The 21,227-nt window shown below is 44.8% G+C and overlaps 1 protein-coding gene across 1 annotated transcript in view; it reads left to right on the forward strand.

The window, feature by feature from the left end:
• The window catches only part of RHOJ (ras homolog family member J), a 61,236-nt gene that overhangs the window by 32,307 nt on the left and 7,702 nt on the right, over positions 1-21,227 (forward strand). Inside the window, exons 2-4 of the mRNA XM_071426252.1 lie at positions 13,208-13,266; positions 18,641-18,805; positions 19,889-19,984. Of these exons, the coding sequence (XP_071282353.1) occupies positions 13,208-13,266; positions 18,641-18,805; positions 19,889-19,984 (320 nt within the window). The remainder of the gene's footprint in view (positions 1-13,207; positions 13,267-18,640; positions 18,806-19,888; positions 19,985-21,227) is intronic.

Genomic DNA, 21,227 nt, shown 5'->3' on the forward strand with positions numbered 1-21,227 from the left:
TGAATTGCTGGGCTCTCAGGAGAGCAGTGGGAAATAGAAAAATTACCAGGCATGATGTTTAAGACTCTCTCAGAATGTTAAGAGCTGTGTATTTCGGTCAGTCCTTAAGCAAACACAGCTTTAAATAAAGCTAGGTATAAAATAAATAATATTTATGCCAGCTAAAAAAATAATTTGGAGAGACGCCAAATTTCATATAAGCTAATATTTTGATTTTAATTGAGCTATTTTCTGCTATCTTGTATTTTTCTGACTGTGTTCCTTTCTCACCTAAGGCAAAAAATTAAATGTTATAAAAATAATAATTTCTTCATAAGTTTCTGCTCTCTGCACCTAGTGACCATTGCATGCATAACATTTTAACAGCAATTTGCATGAAAATATACACTGCTTGTTTCAAAATTAGTTCACTTGTTTTGCAGCTACATGATTGATGTTTCTCCCAAGCAAAGGTAACTCGTCTGAGCTCAGCAGAGCTGCCTCTGATGTTCACAAGGCAGCAGAGAAGGTGAATTAAACCTAATAAATCTTTTCAAGAGTAAATACACTCTAAATGGAGTTATAGCTAACAGGCAGTACAAGAAATTCGTGGAAATACCGCTGAATTAAAACATTTCATTCAGAAATTGTATTCAAGCATGGAATGATTAACAGAACAGTTAAATTATTTAATCCTAACATGAGAGTTAGAAGTTTAAAGAGCTTTGGTTAGAGCAGAAACCCATCACTAATTCCTGTCACTTGGAAAAGCTACACATTTCAGAATTCATTTTCTTTGCACATGTGGATGAAAGGTTTGAAATTATAACATTTTCATAAGAACAAACTTCCTGCAAATAAAAAAAAAAAGAAGTAAGTAAATGGATCTGCTGAAAAATACTCAACCATTTTACTTCAAAACTTTTAAATCAAGGTGAGGATTGTGCTTATCCATGCCAGCAGCTTAATGCATTTCCAACAGCCTGAAAAATCTGGACTCTGTGTTAAAGCTCGTTTTCACCTCTGTGTGGAGCACTCCATGGCAGCTGGAGGACCAGATCTGGATATTTGTGTCTGCTCTCAGTGCAGGCTGCAGCTCTGCCTCCCAGAAAGCCACCAGCTGTCCCAGTGCCCGTGGTGCCTCCCTGGCACCTCGGGGCTGTGTTCCCATCCAGGGTCACTGGCTCAGGTGCAGGAGTCACTGTCATTGTCAGGGAAACAGCTTTGCTCAAACTGGCTCAGGTTTAAGAGGGAACAGAGGGAGCAGTTCAGATCAGGGTCAGCTGGTTCACACCATTTCACCTCATTTCTCCCAGTGGAAACATCTGAACTCCTCTGTTGAAAGTGAGAGCTTCCCATGGAAACTTCAGATTCTGTAGAAATCACATTTTATAGCTGAAAATTCCTCTCCAGCTCTACAGAGGAATTTGGATTTATTTTTTCTGTTCAAATGAAAAATCCTCTGGCCTCAGCTCAACCAGACACTTCAGCAGCTCCTCTGCACACCCTGGGCTGCAGCCAACCTGCAGCCTCTTGCTCTCCTGAGAGGAGCCTGCAAGGCCCAGTTCTGTGCTGAAAGGGCCACCAAATCACCCCTAGAAATTGCCCTCCTGAGATCATGGAATATCACACTCTGCTTCTTGTGAGTGCAACCATGCTGAAATAAAGGATAAGGGCATCCAGAGCTCAGGTTTGCTCTCACCTCTCCCTTTCACAGGCACACAAAAACACACTGAGGTTTAAGACCATTTCATCCATCTCCATCTGTTGCTTTTCCAACATTACAATCACTCCATTGTCTGCAGGCTGCCACACTGGACAGGAGAGTGGAAAGATCCTCAGCAGGGTGTAGAGAAAGCATTAGCAGCACTTAAAACCTTGGTGGCAGCCAAGAGAAAAACAATAATTCCTAACTCCAGATTTTCTTATCAGAAAGTTTAAATATTTCCAAGACTTTTGTTCACAGTGTTTAACATTTCTGCTTCTCAAGCCATACAGGCTTAGAGCTGCTGCCCAAATGTTTGGCTAATCTCTGCAAGCTGCAGGGCAAATAGCAGCTGAGGCTTGTTCCTGGTGCAAAGGACAATGGGCCTGATTCTTTTTCTGGGAAGTGCAAAGCAGAGTTTCTGCCCTGGTCCTCCTTAGGCTCAGGAACAGATATTTTGTTTTCAAGCCTCTCAAGCAACACCTCATGGGGAAAAACCAGCATTAAGGTCAGACTTCAACAAGATGCAGACAAAGTGTCAGAGGCTGGTGTTGGGAAGGGGTTACAAAATACCATTTAATCCTCCCCCTGCCCCAAACAGGACTGATGGCATGCAAAATGCCAGCTACAGAAGCACTGGAGTTTGGGCAAACCTGATGCTCCTGAGCTCCCACACTGACCTCAGCATTACCCTGGGGCCTGCTGGATTCAGTTCAGTGTGCCAAACGTGCCCCTGCCCCACCAGTTCACAGCTCAGAGGATCAGATGCTATTTTAAGTCCCACTACCCAGAGCCATCAGTTGCTATTTTAAGTTATTTTAAGTGATGCTGCCCTAACTCTGGAATGATGCCCAAGGCACCGCTGTGCTGGCTGAGCCAGGGAGTGCCTCTGACTGCAGAGGTCTTGCTCAAGTGCTCATGGCAGTGCCTGGGACACACACACACACACATGTCCTGCAGGTCTGTGCCCAAATACAGCACCCAAAACACCTCAGCCTGGCACTAGACACACCCTGGCTTTAGGTACCACAGCTAGCTCAGGACAGGCTTGCACAGCTCACCTGGCACCGAGGATGAGGAAGAGGAGTCCCAGGCTCTTTACACAGATAACAGCAAAGCTGTGGTTGCCTCCTGGTTTATATCCTTCTATTATATTATAAATCATTCCTCTATTATATTAAAAATCATATTTCCCCTAATATCAAGTTCTTACAGAAAACACACTCTTGTCCCTATCTTGTATACCAGGCATTTTTTTTCTTCCTTTCCAGCTTTGGTATCTGCTTTTTATTGAAGATGCTGGTAAGCAGAAAAGCCATTTTTTTCCCCTGAATCACAGCTGGTGGGGGTAGGATGTGCCATAGTACTCTACCAGTGTTGATAGGGCCTTCTGCCAGTGTAAGTCACTGGGACAGAGTCACTCCATCACTGGAAGGTCCAGCCCACAGTGGGGACAGCCCCCCTACTGCAGAGCTGACTTTCTGTGCCTTTCCATCAGCACTGTCTGCTCCCACTGCCATCTAACCCAGACCAGAGCAGATCACCACAGGCTTTAGAAGGACACCTAGAGCGAGGAGCCAGCACTGTGAGGCAGCAGTGCCTCTGCAGGCTGCATTCCTCTCCTTTCCAGGGAAAAATATCCCCTTATCCTGACCTTTGAATAGTGCAAGTGTAGAGATGAGCTGCCTTGATTCCCCCAGCCACACAGGGAGACTTGTCCTCCCATGCTCTGGGAAACACCCTGTGTATTGCCTGGATACATTTCACAGCAATTTGTTTCATTTTGCCACTAATCTCCCATTTATTCTGATGCTATTTTCCAAGTCTCATGTTCCCTTGATAACCAGATGCCTGACATAACTTTGGGGATATTCTTTTCCCCAGCACTCAGCTGAGTTAGGGGCATGACTTTTGCCTCACATGAACAGCAGAAAAGGGACAGGAAAATAGTCCAAAACTCCCTTTATTCCTGTTTTTTTCTCCCTCCATTCCCACTTTTTGTCTTTGGTGGAAAATTCCTACTCCTTTCTCTGCTTACCATGATCTCAGCATCACTGTTAGGAGTCTCCAAATACATCCTTCACTGTTAGGTTTCAAGATTTAATTAAAGAGTCCTGACTCACTTTATCTATATTAAACTGAAAATGCTGTAGTTTCTGGTCTTTTACAGGTCAGGTCAGCATAACTTGTTAAAATACTTGTTTACTTGTTAAAGGTACTCCAATTATCAGTTGCACATTAATAATCAGAGAGCTTTACTGTGTTTGCTATTGACTTGAGTTATAAACCCAGCTCCAAAAAATTGATTTTCCTAAATATTGTGCTAGAGTAATGGAAACTTCAAAAATACTTAGTAGAGCTTAAAGTATTTTAAAAATCTATGTGTTGCCTTTTTTTTTCTTTTGTAATAGGTTTACATTACAGTCGTAGCCAAAATTTTGTTCTTTCATTCATCTCAATGTCACAGACAATCACATGGTCTCAGAAAAGGCATTTCCCCTCCATCAGGATTAAGATAATATCCAGTATTCCTCATTGTTTAGGAACAATCACATTTTTTAGAGAACATGATCAGGTTCTATCTAGTTATATTGCTCAATGCTGCAGTTGTTAGTCTGCCTTGCATTTGGTTGGATTTAGTTCTGTAACTTTCAATAAAGAGCAAAAAGACCTTCAATTAGATCACCATTGAAATTCACACATCAGAGCCTATTTTCCCACAAATTTACTACATTTATCTGGCAGTTATTATTGGTTTCTAACTCAGGAGCAGAACTTCCTTCCATGAGGACATCTGATGGTGCACAGGGAGCTGAAACACTCAGGAAGCACCTCCCAGCCTGTGGCAGTGCTCAGCCCTCCATTTAAGACAAACAGGAATCTAACAAAACACCCTCTTGGAGACAATGTCAATTGCTCTTCAATTCCCCAAGGACTGTAATCATGTCTGCCTTTTCCATCCAGCAGGGCTTTGCACAACCTTGAGGTCCCAAGAGCTCCCTCCACACAGTGTTACTGGAGAAACTGGGCACGGTTCTCTTGCAAACAGAGACCCCAGGGTTCCTTGGACCCTGCTATCAGTGGAGCTGAATTTGTTCAAGGATTGATTAGCACAGCAATAATTCATGGGGATACAGGGGAAATCCTCCAGCGCTGATTTTACAAACAATGAGGTCGATGATTCCGATAAATCAACTTCATTCATGCTGCCTATAAATAAGTAATGTCCCAGACTGAGCAGAAGCTGGCTCAAGATGTAGTGTTGTGCTTGTTCTGAAAGCTTTGGGAATTTCCATTCTCTTTCATCCATTTCTGGACCAAATTCATTCTGTTTCATTTTCCTAATTAACCTCCACTGCTTTTGTGTTCCATGTCATGTATGCTGGCCAGTGCTGAAGTCTGACTTCTCAGTGCATTTTGAAAGATTTAGAATATTTCATTAGAGCTGCTCAATTAAAAATGATTGGTGGACTGGTACACCTCCTGTGTTTGCTGTCTCTGAGTGGCAAATACCCAGCTGTGAAGAGCTGCACTGTTTTTTTCTCTCAGGTTCCAAAAATACCACCCAGCTCAGGTTGTGAATCCTCCTCTAGGATGGCACCATATCCATGAATCTGTTGCAATTATTGCAGAAGGGGACAATGGAACTGTCACTGGGTGCCAGCCTCCTTCCCCAAGGAGGCTGCAGCAGGAGTCAGGATTGGGCATTTTCCCACTGATTCCACTGGAATCTTCAAACCTGTATGGACAAGGAAGAGGGGAGGTGGTGCCCCTTAGAGAGAAGAGCCCAGGGTGAAGAGCAGTCCCTAGAGGCAGTGGGGAGATGTCTGGAAAGAGAACATTGAGAAGTGTTTGGATATCATTTTTCTGACCTGAAACATTCTCTTGAAAAAGCTTGTCACTGCATAGACAACCCCAGACTTCCCAAAGCCTTTAATGTTGACTTCCAAAAAACCTTTATAGTTGACTTCCATGCTCTGGGAGCACTGCAGGAAGGAGGGAGGGCTGTTCCCCTCCCTTTTTGTGAGATGCCTTCAGTGGGTGTTGGAGTTACAGTCTCCAGATTTTCCACTCAGCCACAGAGTGAAAAAAGAATGTAATAAAAAGGCTTGCAAATACAAAAGCCAAGAATGACTGGACTTTAGCCTTAAGAAAGGAATAAAGCACAGCAAGACTCATTAAATAATGAGGATAATCAACCAATGAGAGCTTTAGATGAGCCATTGGGGGGTGACAGGTAGGAATAGGAAAGTCATGTTACCTCTGGCTAGATCATTAATGAAACCATTGCTAGACCACACTGTCTGGTCACAGCAACTGCTCAACAAAATATTTGGAAAACAGCTGCAAGAATAATTCAAGAACAAGAAAATATGCCTTGTAGGAAGACACTAGATAAGCTATTTAGAGCAGAATAAATGATGCTATGAATCCTATCTGGCTTTAGAATCACTAAATGTCTGTGGCCTAAAGACAAAGCAGTGAATTCCTCACCACCTCATTAGACCAAGAGCTACAAGAGTGAAATCAGCTGAATCCCAGCCCTGGAGGCCTCTCTGTGCTCCCACCACAGGGAGCAGACTGGAAATGTTTTTCAGATATTGTAAATATCAGATGGGCAGAAGTATTTGCTCAGCAGAACATAGATCTCATCCATTGATGAGGTGACAGGGAATGGTGAGGTTTACTCAGAGCCCTTCTTTTGGAAAACATTGGCTCTCAGAGGTCTGTGTGTGACTGGTGGTAGATGATTCCAAGAGCAATTCAAAGCATTTAGTAAAATTTACATACAAAGTGGGGTATTTTGGCCAATTACAGGGTAAAATAGCATGCTTTTGATTTGCTTTTTAGAATAATGTGGCTAAGCTGCAGGGAAAGTTTGGGGTAGAACATTGATTTGGCTGTAATCAAATCTTGTTTGTCATGAAGGAGGGAGTGGGAGAACATTCCTTGAGCATCAAATCACTCCAGCTCCTGGAGATGACCCTTATGCATGGAAGTGAAGAAAGGCCCAGGCTGGAGCCACAGACCCTTGTTGAGCCAAGGGTCCTGTAACACCAGCTCTTACCTGCCCTGGGTGTGTTGGCCACAAAATATTGCAGGATTGCCTTTCAGCCAAGGCAAAAAGGGATATTTCCAAGGACAGCACTGCAAGTGAGGCTTCTGGCTAAAGTGGGAACCAGCCACAGGGCTCAGCTGGGCTGATTGCCATGGATTGGCCTGCATGTCTGTCCTTAAGGTCCTTTCACTCTTTTTTTTTGACTGTCTTCTTTTGGTGGCTGCTGGATTGTAGCATCCCCAGGGCCTCGATTTGCAGTTTCCAGAGCATTCCCAGCTTCAGTTGCAGCAGTGCAACCTCTTCTGAAGGGTGGCCCACAGCAACAGAAATTGTTTCCCAGACAGTGACCCAAAAAAATCATAGCATTGTATGTAAAACCTAATCTCTAGGTTTTATTTTCTCCACCTGGATTAGCCAAAGAAAGATATTCTGAAGAAAAATATTACCCAAAACAGGATTCAGAAATGTACATGAGGCACTTAGAAGGTGCTATAAAAATGCACTGCACACTTTCACTTTGTTTTCTGATGAAATATTCAAAGCTCCTAATTCTTAAAGCCTGGGATATGTAGTTCCAGCTCAGTTACTTAGATGCCTGACCATTATGGGAACCAGAGAGAATTAAAGATCTGAATATCTTTGATCTAAATGCCTTTGAGGTGTTTTTGAGTTTCAATGCCTAGCTGGGACAGGGATCCTCAAATTCCAGCCACAGAGACCCCTATTTAGGAGCTATGCAGTACAAAAAGAAGACAATTTATAAACCAGACTTTTGAAATCATTCTTCTTCAAACTCCTACCAGAACACTCCTGTCCTGTCTGGTGTAAGCTCCAGAGAGCAGAAGACATCTGTAGAGTGGAGGGGAATTCCCAGTTCATTACAAGAGATTTCACAAAAGTGCATTTAGGAAGGAAGGAAAAATATTACCCAGTGAGCAAACACACAGTCAGTATCCCCAGGGACATCAGCTGCTGGAGAACAGACCACATTCACTGTATCAGGAACTTCACATCACAGAAATTACCCTGAAAGGTGCCTTAGAAGGAACTTGCTGACCAAGATCTGTCCTTTTGCCCATGTTCTGGTTTTATCCTTTTTCCCAGATGAAAAAGAAACAGACTTGGGCACTTCTAGTGCCAGCAGGTCAACCAGAACTGCAGTTGTTCTTGTACTGGTGGCCATCCTGGGAGTGTTCAAGGTCAGGCTGGATGGGGCATGGAGCAACCTGGTCTAGTGCCAGATATCCCTGCCATGGCAGGGGGCTAGGAGCTACACTGTCCTTAAGGTCCCTTTGACCCAAATCATTTTATCATTTTTTGATTATTCTGTGTTAAATAACATGCACCAGGTACATGTAATCATAGTGAACAGTCAAATGCACAGGTTAACACTGAGCTTGCTGCCTAGGGCTGAAGATGGCCCTTGTGAAAGTTTGAGGCTTCAAGCAATCTAATTTGCCCAAAACCATGAGAAAGCCTTTCCACCCAGGCAGGTGCTACCATCCCTGCTTGCTCACAGGCTCCTGGCTTCTTTCTCTGAAGTAGCTGGACCTTAATTTGTTGGCAGGAAGGCACTAGAATAAATAGATGACTTTCCTGTCTGATGTCACATTAGACACTGTGTATATTCTGGCTGGGGGTTTCACAGTCTTTGGGTTCTGCAAGCACCTCTTCACTGGCATGGAAAAATTCTCCCTGATGTGCAAATCCACTCTCCAGTGCCACAGCTAAGAGGCTGAGATATTGCATCCTAGCTCAGTGTCATACAGAGAGTTATGTGTTGCTTTGCTCCGTTAATCAAACTGAAGATGTCCTGAGAGTTCAGCAGACAATTTATGTCCCATTCCTGTCAGTGCAGTGAACATTGCTGCTGTCTGGCTGAAGGGCTCTTCCACGGGTGCAGTTCAGTCCCAAAAAGTTCCCAAACAAAGTGCAATGGGAGAAGAATTTGGCAAAGATTGGCCACTCACAGGTGGATCTGGGGCAATCTGGGTGTGGAGAACATCAATGAAAATTGAAAACAGAAACACAAACTAAGCACAAATTTAAAAACAGAGCTCCCAGCTCAGACCTGTTCATGGTCCACACACCAGGTCCATCCCACACAATATTCCCATCTACACCTTGTCCTTCTGCTGTGGTGGTCAAGCTCTGTGTTGAGGTTCATTAGCAGAACCCCAGACACACAGACCTGCAACAAAGCCTTGGAAGTGACCCAAAATAGTTATTCAAACTCTAGTAAGCAATACCCAGCTAATTTATGACCTAGAAATCACATTTAAAGCAGTGTTTTACACATTCTGCACTTGGTTAAAAGCACCTAGTGAAGGGAGGGGAACATCTGCCCTGCTGCATCATCTGGTGCAAGCCAGACTGGAGAGAAAGGAGGGCCAGGACTGTGCAAATATTCAGCCTCATTTTACTGCAGTCTCTACTGCACTCAGTGTTAAAATCCAGGTCGTTTCAGTGCTTAATCAATACATCAATACAGTCAGTAAATGACAAGGAGAGTTCATATTTGTCTTGTTACTCCAAGACTGCTCATAAAGTCGAGTTCACAATCCCATAAAGGAGCCTGCATTACCCCAGTGGCTGGGAAGGAATTCCTCATTGGCTTCCCATAGGCCTGTCCACGGAGAGAACAGGAAAAGATAATAACAGGGTAAGTAAGAGTAAACTGAAATAAAGCCAAAAGTAAGTCCTGCAAATCTAGCAGGGCAATCTCAGCTCATAAATATGAGCCACCAAGTGGATACTCTGAATAGACTTTTGCCTGACAGAGGCAGACTGATAAACTCGTGGTATAAAAACACCATGAAGTTTTCACAGGCAAAAGCCATTTATTTCACAGGCAAAAGCCATTTATTTTCACATCTGTTTTGCCTGCTTGAAAGTGTGGTGGAAATTTTAGCACCAATACATTAACCTGGACATCACTGTTTCAAGAGCCAGGGACCATTTGATTTGCCAGTGTGAGCCATTTGGTCCCCACTGCATTCAGAGCCAGGAATCCAAAGACAACACTCGAGGTTTAGCCAACAAGGCAGTTTTGCTGGGGTGGTAGCTGCAAATTCAGAGGTGATAGGCCCATGAAGAATATCCTCTGATGATGAGACAGGCTAGAACAATAGACAAGAAGAAAGAAAATATAAAGTTTGATGGGCAAAAGAAAAAGCAGGGGAGGGGAAAAAAGGGGGGGAAAAGTAAAAAGAAGAGAAAGAGAAAAAAAGAAAGAGAGAAAAAGTAAAAATATAGGACTGGTGCCATGCAGAAATTCACAGCAGGACGCATAAGGGACAAGATGTAGAAGCAGAATTAAATGTGATATGCAAGCTGGGTAGACTCAGGATGTATTTTTCCAAGAGCCCTTGCAATTCTTATCCCTTGTGTGGGGGAAGAGTAATGGTAGGACACCACCAATCTCTTTACTCCCCCTCAGCATTTCCCAGAGGTGACCAGGAGCCAAACTGAACTGCACAAGCCATCAATCACTGCTCAGTGTGTGGCTCCACAGCCCTGCTGCAAAACATCCACCGTGACTTCATGGACCACAAAGCACAGATAAGAGTCTAAGAGTTAAATCCTTCTGGCAGAACACAGCACACTCGAGGTGGACTGATCCTCTAGCCAAACAGCTTATCTCCAAACCATATTAATTACTGGAACACAGCAGCAATTTGTATCTGCACCAGGGCTTTTTGCCAGTGCAGCTCTCTCAGTCAGATGCCACCAAGAAAGAGATGGGCCAGCAAAGCTTCACAGCAGGGTAAATTTCAGTGCAGCTTTTAAGTTTTTTAAGCACTAAAGATGTCTTTGCAAGCAGCACCCAACCCAGTCTGGCTGTGCTCTGGGTGAGCCAGCAGGAGAGGAGAGCTGGATAACCCTGTCAGCACTGATGGGTGGCACATGGCTCTTCAGATTCAAGCTGATCTGCACTGTCACTGACATCTTTTATGAAAAATCCTTTCCTTAGGATTCTTCCTTCTGAGAAGCTGAGAGGCCTCAGGAACAAAATGTAACCAATGGTTATCTGCTGCTGTGGAATGCAACAGGTGCATCTGGGATTGGTCTCATGTGGTTGTTTCTAATTAATGGCCAATCACAGTCAGCTGGCTTGGACAGAGAGTCCAAGTCACAAGCCTTTGTTCTCATTCTTTCCTATTCTATTCTTAGCCAGCCTTCTGATGAAATCTTTTCTTCTATTCTTTTAGTATAGTTTTAATATAACATATATCATAAAATAATAAATCAAGCCTTCTGAAACATGGAGTCAGATCCTTGTCAAGTCCTAAGACCCCTGTGAACAGGGTCACAATCTGCATCTCCATGTGCCTCAGAGCTGTCCTAAGAGCATCCTGCTCTGGAGGAGCTCTGCAGGCTCCCTGCACATTCCACCAAGGACTGACAGTGCAACTGCTCTTTGCAGCCCTAGACACCCCGTGTCCTCCCAAACACCACCATGGCCAGCTGTGCACTGCAGCTGGAAAATTGCCTTCAGCTGAAGGGTACATCTTCACAGCTGGTCCTTGAGCAGAGTAAAACCTCCAGAGCAGGTCTGGCTCCTGCATTTCTTGGCACAAGGGTGGATTGGAGGCTTGCCAAGGTTGCAAGTGGGGGGAAAAAAGGCAAATTTCCCGCTGCCTCCGGTGAGCTGTGCTGACACCTGTAACCCCCACTGCTTCTGAGAAGGCAGCTAAGAAAAGCAGGAGTGTTGCCAGTAACTTACACAGTCATAGCTCTGCTGGGCATTCTGGGATTCCCTACACCACAAGCTGAAAGCCACGGCGCCAGGGAGGATTATTTTAAATTATTTCATTCAAGTCAGGTTGAAGGAAGAGGATGGGGCATCTGGACTGTCTCCTGTCTGTGTTGGTGCCCATGTCCCCACTCTTGTGCTTCTTCCCCAAGCTCTTCCACCCTTGGGCATCCATGGCCAGTGTCCATGAGTTCCCTGGGAGCTGCACAGTGCAGAGCTGAGATGAGGAGAGGGAGCTCCCTCCCCTTCTCCACGTCCTCTTCAGTGCACACCCCAAGGCAGCCCCAGCAGTGGGTGAGTGCAGCCCATCCTGCTCTCATCAGCAAGTCTGGTCCTCACTGAGCCTTTTTACTTCCAGTATGTCAGGTTTGCTCCCTTTATGTGCTGACAACACTGCTGTGTCTCTGCAAGCAAATAAAGCTGCTGAACAGTCTGCCTGTCCAGTCACACTGGCAGAGACTTTCAGTCCAAGAGATTTCAAGCAGGACATTGTTCCCCAGTGCAGGAGCTATTAAATTCCATAAATTTGTAGCTGCTTTTCTACTACAAATTTTATCACCAAACAAACAAAAAAATCAGCAAGATACTGCATGATGTTTTCAAGCCTCTTTTTTTTTATTGTCCAAAATAACTATTACTCATTCCCAGCTCTCATTAATTGCAAGTTGTGATCACCTGATAGGCACCAGTCTGAGCCTCTTCCCCCATTCCTGACAAAGCTTTATGTTCATTCCTACGCTCTGCCACTTGTCCTCATGTTTAAAAAAATTAATAGTCCATATGCTGCAACAATATAATTATTTTAAGCAACCTTCCTGAAAAATGTTTGAAGGCTTCCTGTTGACTAATGGGTGGAACTGGATTGCCCCCCTTTTTTTCCAGTTGAGTAGTAATGATTTAAGCAGATTAACTGGTTAACTAAATGTCATTAACCCAGATCATGTCCTTTATAAGAAATAACACTGGTTACAGGAATCAACTAATAATGGGGTTCATCCAAAGGCAATGAGAAAACATTTTTATCAATGTCAAAATTTTTCAATGGGCTCAAAATGAAGTTCAATGTGATTTCTGCTAAAGGAGTAAATATGCTGGATGTGATCAACAAACTAAGCTTTCCTTCATTTGCCACAGAATGTGGTCAACATCCCTGAAAATATTCAAGCTCCTCTTCCTTCCTGTCCTTCAAATCATCCACCACATCACCCCAGGTACTAAACACTGCCACTTTACCTGTGATGGCACAGGCCAGGACAGCTGCCCCTCCAGTGAGACCCACCCAACACCAGCCACTGCTGAATGGTTCATCATTCCACAGCCTGGAAGAAATAAAATAATAAAAAACCCTCCCAGTGATCCATGACCAACCCACCCCAATGCCCATGGTGGGGAGGCAGGAATCCTGTGCTTTCAAGTCCAGGATTTTCAGCTGGTGGCTGCAGAGGCAGGCAAATGTCCCCCTGTCTCTGGACCCTGATGGCAGCAGTGTGTGCAGCCCATCACCCTTGGTTGTTTGTACAGAAATGAGCTCTTGGCATAAAGGATTTGCTTTTGTTGTGATTCAGTTTGGGTTGGATGGATGTGCTGGGCTCAGGATGCCCAGTGGAGGACACCTGCTAATGTGTCTGTTGGCATTTTGGCATTAAAACACATCAAAATGAGGCCACTGGCCTGTGCATAAATAACATTTCTTGTTTCTCTCTTCCAGTAACCGTGACTGTGGGAGGACAACAACACTTGCTGGGGCTTTATGACACTGCAGGGCAGGTAAAGGACTGCAAAACATTTATCATTTTCCTTCCCCATGGTTTGTTTGTTACTATCATACACTGGGGTTTGTTGTTCATAATGTTTGTGGAGTTTGCTGGGGTTTTTTCACAAATAATAACAATCAGGTTTGAGTTGTAATGGTTGAACTGCTGACCTTCTCCCTTTTGTTTTCATTCTGTTTCAGCAGTAAAAACACACAGATACATTCATCCCTAAGATTGTGTTTTGCCTAATCAAAAAAAGTAAAGTTTGATGAGGCTGTGCAACCCCCCATATATCCACCTCCTACTGCAAATACCATGCTTTATGTAGTGAGTGTTTTCTTCCCTTTACCACATGGTGGCATTCAAGATAGAATAATTCCCTTTTTCAAGATCAGAAAACTGGTATAATTCAGCACCAGTCTATCAGTAATCAGCTGTTTACTTTCCAAGTGGTAACCCAGCCAGATTTCCATCCATCCCAACATGCCACCCAGGACAAGGTGTCCATTACTAGAGAGTCTGTTTCCCATGCTTACTTGCATTTAGAATTCTTCTGCTGTTTCCACTGTCCACACTCTGCTATGCTGTGATTGCACTCAAAGCTTGCAGAATAATTTCACCCCCTGGAGAGGAGAAGAAATTATTTCTCACTGCTTTGCTCTGCCAGCAGAAAGGCAGAGGAAAGTACAGGGAGCAACACATTTTTTGTGGTGAAATTTCCCTCTCCTGACTCCAAATGCCGGTGAGTGACGAAATAAAGAAAGGGACATAGCCTGCACAGAAACCTTGCAAAAAATCATCTGCTGAGAGCAGAGGGAGGAGGCCCCAGGTTCCTCACAGACTGGGAATGTTGTAACCCACATCCACCAGCTCCTCCAGTCGCCGCTGACACTGAAGCCAGCAGGAGAGAAAGCAGATTTGGGAACTTGCTTCACTCCCTCTGGGTTCCAGCAGCCCTGGATGCAGGGCTTTGCTTCCACCAGGAGCTCTTCTTGGCTGTGCTGGTTTTGGCCATGACTGACTGCTATGAAAGGTACAAACAGTGCAGAAGGAGGCCCTGCTGTCTGCAAAAGGCCACTTCAGGCAGAACATACTTTGCAGCACTGTGCAGAGAGATCAAAAAACCCACACCAGAACAGACTGTCACTTCCAGAAAAACCTGCACTCAGCAGAACTGGGGCTTTGATGCTTTGGATTTCACTTTCTTTAGTTTTATTCTTATCATGTTTCTGTAGGCAGCACCAGTCTTAGCTGCTTTGGTGGCCCTTACAGACCACACATCTTTCCCATCCACATGGTGAAAACTGATGATCCAAAAGCCAATCCCAAAATATGACCCAAGCCCTTGCCCCATGTCCAAATCCTGTTCAGTCTTTTATTCTGTGTTCAGAAACTCTGAGCTCAGAGCCTGTGCCATGATCCATCAGCCCTGCAAGCCTTTGCAAGCCAGACTGGAGTTATATTCAGTTCCCAGTCAGCTTTCACCCCGTGCCTTAATATTCCTACTTGTTTTGTAGGGCTGACAGTTCCACCTGCCACCCATTTCTGCAGCAACACCTCCTCTCATTTGTCCTCCTGAGCCAGAAGGAACACTCAGCTGTCTCTTTGACAAGCCTCACCCCTCCATCCATTCTTCAGCATTTTGCTTCAAACTAGGCAGTTCACCACCTGCCTCCAAACCCTTTCTGTAGCTCACCAAGCCCAGGACCCTTCCAGACCCTGCTCCAGAGGACGTGGCTCTCCAGGCAGAGCCCAGAGTGTGAATCAGCCCTTGATGACTGGATTGTCCCCGTGGAGGCTGGAGGGATGATGCTTCCCACATGCTCCAGTTATAACAACAGATCATCTGGGTTGTTTCCTCCCTCCTTCTCCTTGGGCTGTGTGGCTTTCCAAAGGCATCAGTGTGAAGTCATAGCCAGAAATAGCCCTTGACACTGTGATGCTATAAAACATATGCTAATGAAATAACAATTGAAAAATGTACTCCTGCAGCAGGACCCTCTGTCAGCCTGAAGGGAGAGCTGGCAGAGACCCCAGATTTGAGGTATCTGGCTTTCTCTATCCCTGGCACAAATGGTCCTAGGAGGAAAAACTGTGGTCTTTTTGCTGGGCTGGACTCAGGTGCAAAATGCTTTAGCAGAGTGTACAAGAGATCAGCACAGCAACAACATAAAAACAAAAAAAAAAAGCCAATTCTGCTGCATTTTTGGGGCCCAAACACTGTTGAGCTGATGGCCAAGGTGGAGGGGAGGGAGGAGCACCAACTGATCTTGGCTCTGACAGTCACAGGCAAATAACTCAGCAGGGCCAGGTCTGGCACTGGCATTTCCAGACCAAACCAGTGGCCAGGCAATGTTAACTGGGAAGCCTTGAGCTCCCTAAATAGCAGGCAGCACGATGCAAGCATGAGCTGGGAAAATAATAAATTAATAAAAATCAATTGTTGATCAGCCACAGCTCAAGCCCACAAGGACTCGAGTCTCTTCCCAAACATTACTGTCACTTGCTACAGCACCCCTCCCTGCATGGGCCCCATACCCATGGAAACCTTCAGTCCCTTTTTTACATTATTTGTGAGATTGACCATCTCTGATGGAGAAATTACCCAGTAGGGCTGTCTTTCTTAAAGGTCCATGGCAAGGTTTTATTTTATTTTATTTTATTTTATTTTATTTTATATTATTTTATTTTATTTTATTTTATTTTATTTTATGCTTATTTGTTGCAAAGCTATCAGGCCTTCTCCTGGAGAGCAGGTACAGAGAAGGGGTCCTTGTCTGATGTGGTCTGGAGGATCCTGTTCATGTACAGGAGCCCAGATCAACTCTTACCCATGATGTTTGTATTTTAACCTGTCTGGGAAAAATCCCATGTGCCCTGGTGGGAGGTGAGGCCTCAGCTATGAGATGCATGGCTGTCCCTGCTTACAACTTACATAATGCTCTGTGCTGATAGCTCAAATCAGGAATGCTCTTCCTGAAAAAGGATCTTCTAGGGACTCGGAAGGAACAAGGAAAATGAAATTAAACGCAGGCTCCTGGAGCTGTCACAGCCAAGCAGAGCGCTCATGGTTTTAATCTGTAGTTTTAATGGTACAGTAAGTCCCAGTCCCTCTAAATATGCACGTCTGGAATATTGAAAATGGCTATATTTAGCCAATTTCTTCCCAAAACTCCTGGACGAGGATTCCTTGAGGCTTGCTGCCACCACGTGGCTGGTTCAGGAGCTAAACCAAAAGCACAGGAAAGCTCTTTGCTGGTATCAGCCCGCGGTGGCTGTGCCACAATCAACCTCAGGTTTAATGTTCTGGCTTCAAACAATGTCCCATAATCAGGCCAGACTTTCCTAACCCACAGCATCCACATTAAACTGTCTCTACAATGCAATTTCTCCTCTGATGCCATCAGCTTGGCATCCACTTTGTCTCTATTAACCTCTGCTGGGAGCTGGCTGCCCCCTCCAGAGCCTTGGATAAATCTCCTGTCACTGACTTTGCTTCTTCATGAGCTGCATCACTGGTGCACAAACCCCACAAACCCCACAAGCATCTCTGAGGGGTTTTTTTCCTGCAATTCCTTGAATCCACTTCAGTTCCTAATACACTTTCTTGGGAGGTGATACATCCAAACACCTCCTCCTGTAAATCCTTCTTCAGATCTTTCTGTGCCACTGTAAAGACACAGTTATGCCACTTGAAAAATACTCTGGTTTTACCCCAAATACTGTGGCTGTGAGGGCTGGTGGTAGTAAATGAGAATTTATTCTTCCTGTCAAAGTGGGTTTGGGACAATAAACATCCAGTTAGACAAAACAAAACATTTTGTTTGTGTTTCAGGATGCTTTTTTAAACTTTTCTTTCCTGACACAGAGCTAAATTTGGGCTCATGCTTCCTTTCAGAATAAATAATTAAATTTTTGAGGATTTTTTTAGAAACACTTGGTGCAAACTGGCTTTGAGTAATTCATTGGTATATTTTGGAAAGTATGGTTGATCCAGAAGGAGTCTGGGTCAATTTATTACTGTATAGTCAGTGAAAAAGAGACTTCAGAAAGGTGATTTGCCAGTCTCACTTCACAATTAAGTCCTCTCATTAGCTGACCCAATCAAAGCAAGGCAGAAGTAAGGCTGCACTAAAACATCATCTATTCTGACACACACTGATCCAGTCCTGCATCACCTTCTCCTGCAGGACAGGCAGCAGCCTGCATTGTTCCTGCCCCTAATGTGGGTTTTCCCTGCCTAAAATAAATGTTCTCGAGTCTGAGAAGCAGCACCCAGGTGTCTTTTTTCCCCCTTTTATTAACCTTATTTTCTGTTATTAACTAGTCTGTATCTGCAAAGCAAATCACACCAGCTGAGTTTTCACACAGTTATAACCAAAAGCAACCAGACTGCAGAGATTTGAGACTTGTCCAGAATGCAGAAACCATAAACTGCAGATCTACATTGCAGTCAGGCTTGACAGCAGCATGTATTATTGTTTCCCACACTCCAACTTTGTGTTCCTTTCCCTTTTGTTAATTCTGAAACCCCTAAAAAAGCCTTTGGAGCAGATGTATCCTCTCTAAAAAGCATCTGTTTCATTGCACTGAAGTTTTTTAGGAGGTTTCATTGAACAGTACCCACCAGACACAGCTACAAATGCTCCCACTGTCAGAAAGAGCCAGGCTATCGCTTTCACATTGCTTGCAAAACCTCTGCTTGCTCTCAGCTTCTCAAGCCTGAAAACAGACCTAAATTCTTCCTGAAACTCAGCTATCAAAGCCAGCTCATGACATAGCACAGCTGTGATTCAAGTGTCTGAAAATTCACCCTCTTCACCACTATGGAGAAAACATCTCCTTCCATCATCCATGGCCTGTGGAAACACTAAATCACCCACAGTGAGTACCCAGGTACTGCAGGCTGGATTTTATCTGCTTTCTGATTTCAGGACATCTTCTGCTGGCTGGCACACTGCTGTGCACTGTGCAGGACTGTTCAGCATCACCTTCTGCACCACCACCACCACAGATAACACAAACAAGACTTGTTCACACAATCCCAGGATGATTGAGGTGGAAGGAACCTTCAAAATTATCAATTTCACACACACACACACACACACCCCAGCAGGGATAGGGACACTTTTCACTAGACCAGCTTGCTCACAGCCCCATCCAACTTTGAACACTTCCCAGAGATGGCACATCTTTCAGCTCTTTTTGGTAAAATGCTGATAAATCAGCACCCTTGTCCTCTGAGGGGTGGTTCCCCCTTCCTCCACCTGGAGCTTGGGAAGTGTGAATGAGTTTGGACAGTGCTGAGCACTCCATCAAACCCAACATGACAGCCCTCCTTGCAGCCATCCCCTCCTTGTGACACTCTTGCTGTTGTCCCCTGGCAGGAGGACTACAACCAGCTGAGACCCCTGTCCTACCCCAACACAGATGTGTTCCTGATCTGCTTCTCCGTGGTGAATCCTGCCTCCTACCACAACGTGCAGGAGGAGTGGGTGCCTGAGCTGAAAGTCTGCATGCCCAACGTGCCTTATGTCCTCATAGGAACACAGGTAAAGCCTCTCCTGAGCATCTGGAAAGGTTTCCTATTTAACTCATAGGAAATTCAGCCAGATTTTCCCATTAGAGGAAATTTCAGGGACTAGGAAAGGAATCCAATGTGCAGGTGTCCAGACTGGCAAAGCTCATCTCATCTTTTTATTCAAATGTATATTAATTATTTATGTGTCATAAATACCTATAGAGAGAAAAGTTTTCGTACAGGTCTCTGATGAGGAGAAAAAAAAAAATCAAAGTTTGTGGCTAGAAGCTGAAGCTAAACTTCAAACTAAATTTTAAGAATGGGAGTAATCAGCCAAATGACAGGGGAAGGAAGTAGCCTCCCTTCATGCTTTTGTATCAACATTACAACTGGTGACTCACCATCCTGCTTGTGTTACAGTGATTGTCAGACTGAATGATCAAACCCCTTCATTTTGGCCTTAAAAATCTATTAATCTGTCAATCAAATAAAAATGCCTTAAATATGGGTTTGTTACCAAGACACAGAGTGGATAGAGACTGTGAGGGTAGAGATTCAACCACATGGAAAATGTCAGAGCACTGGGCAGTAACCTAAGTCAAATTAGAGAAACAAATCAAATGCTGGTCAAAACCAAAGTCTTCATGCCACAGGAAAGGCAAATAATTCAAACACTGGCTTTGTTTTCTACACTGGAATAATCTAAAACACCCATTTAAAAACAAAAGCATTATCCTTTGAATCACACAGTCTGAAAATGGACAGTTTTTAAATGCCAGAATACTTCACTTTGATGTTTTCCGTGGAAACAAAGGATTTTGTGTCAAGCCAGACTGAGCTGTGCCAGTCTGGCCTGTCAGGGTGGGGTTTGGGTGATGCAGTGCAGGGTTGCAGCAGCTTCCCCCACCAGTGGGGTTCTTTCCTGTACCACACCCAACAACCTGCAAAGGAGAGCTAATTCATGGTAAACTGGAAAAAAAAAAAAAAAGTAAGTAAATGTGCAATTAATTTCTGAAGTATCACCTGAGTCGAGGAGTGATACAGCTGCCCTGATGTAAAGCCATGAGTCTCTGCCTCAAGAATCACAGCCCAGATTTTGTGTATTTTGCCCTAGATTGATCTCCGGGATGATCCCAAAACTTTGGCGCGGCTGCTTTACATGAAGGAGAAACCACTCACCTATGAGCACGGAGTGAAGCTGGCAAAGGAGGTAAAACAGCTTCTTCTGATGCCACATGAGGCTGACTGATCACAGCTTTCCTCTGGGTTTCCTTCCTTCAAGGCTCCCCCAAGGCCCCTTGGCCCCAGACAGAGATTGGAGCCTCTGTTCAAACAGGCTGGACCCAGGCACACCTTGTGACCCCTGAGCTTGAGCAGTGTCAGCTGGAACATAGAATGTCCTGAGTGGGAAGGGACCCAAAAGGGTCAATGAGTCCAACTCCTGGGCATGCACATGACAATCCCAAAAATCACACCATGTATCAGAGAGAATGAGCCAAACACTTCTGATCTCTGGCAGGTGCCATGACCAAGGTCTAAGGAAGCATTGAGGAACACAGGGCAGCAGGTGGCAAATGGACATCAAAACAGATTTTACTACCTATCTAAGTCAAGTGTTTCTTGCTCAGGGTTCTGCCAGGAGATACATGTGCCAAACCCCTCTCTGCAGTCAAGTCACCTCCTGTCAAACTCCTCCCTTTCCCTTACAAAAGCACAGACAACTGGATTCCCACTTATCCATGGCACTGCAGGCAGCAGAGAAGGTGCTCCCAAAGTTTCTGTGGGACTGTACATTTCTCCTGGAAATGTAGGGGGTCAGAATCACTCTCCAAGCCCTAGGGTGCAGGATTCTGGATCCTGGCCTTGTCACCTTATATGCTGCAGGTGCTATTACTGTCCCTGGCCCTCAAAATCAGAGCATCCATGAGCAGAACAAGCTGAATAAGCCACAAGGTTGCTGAATAAGCTGAGGCTGCCATCCCAGGCCTCTGTGGGTGTTTGTGTCATGCCAGCATACCCAGGAGACTCCTGTCTCAAAATGATGTTTCCCCATTCCCAGAAACCAGCTGGAAGCCCTCCCCAGGTAGCAGCTCCCTGGGACTGGAGGAGGCAGGACACAAGAGTGACAGTTCAGGGGAGAAGAGCCAAGTGTGTGAAGGGTTCAACTCCAACCCAGCATTTCCTCAGAAGCCTCCCCAGCTGCACAGGCAGGAGGCCAAGCTCCTGGTCCAGCCCTCAAACATGGGTGCAGCTCTCCTCTCTCTGGAGGGCTGTGCAGGGAATTCCTGCAGCCAATCAAATCACCCCCATGTGGTGAGATACTCATGTTGATGCTGATCCCTCAGAAAGACCACATGAGCTTCACCCCACAGGCAGCCAGATACAAACAGAGAAATGGCCTGACTCCTTTCTAAATGCAGAAAGATGCTGGAACAGCATCACACTGTGTCTCC

This window comes from Agelaius tricolor, unplaced genomic scaffold, assembly GCF_023055355.1.
Source record: "Agelaius tricolor isolate 1412-34295 unplaced genomic scaffold, bAgeTri1.0.p SCAF_5, whole genome shotgun sequence".
NCBI lineage: Eukaryota > Metazoa > Chordata > Aves > Passeriformes > Icteridae > Agelaius > Agelaius tricolor.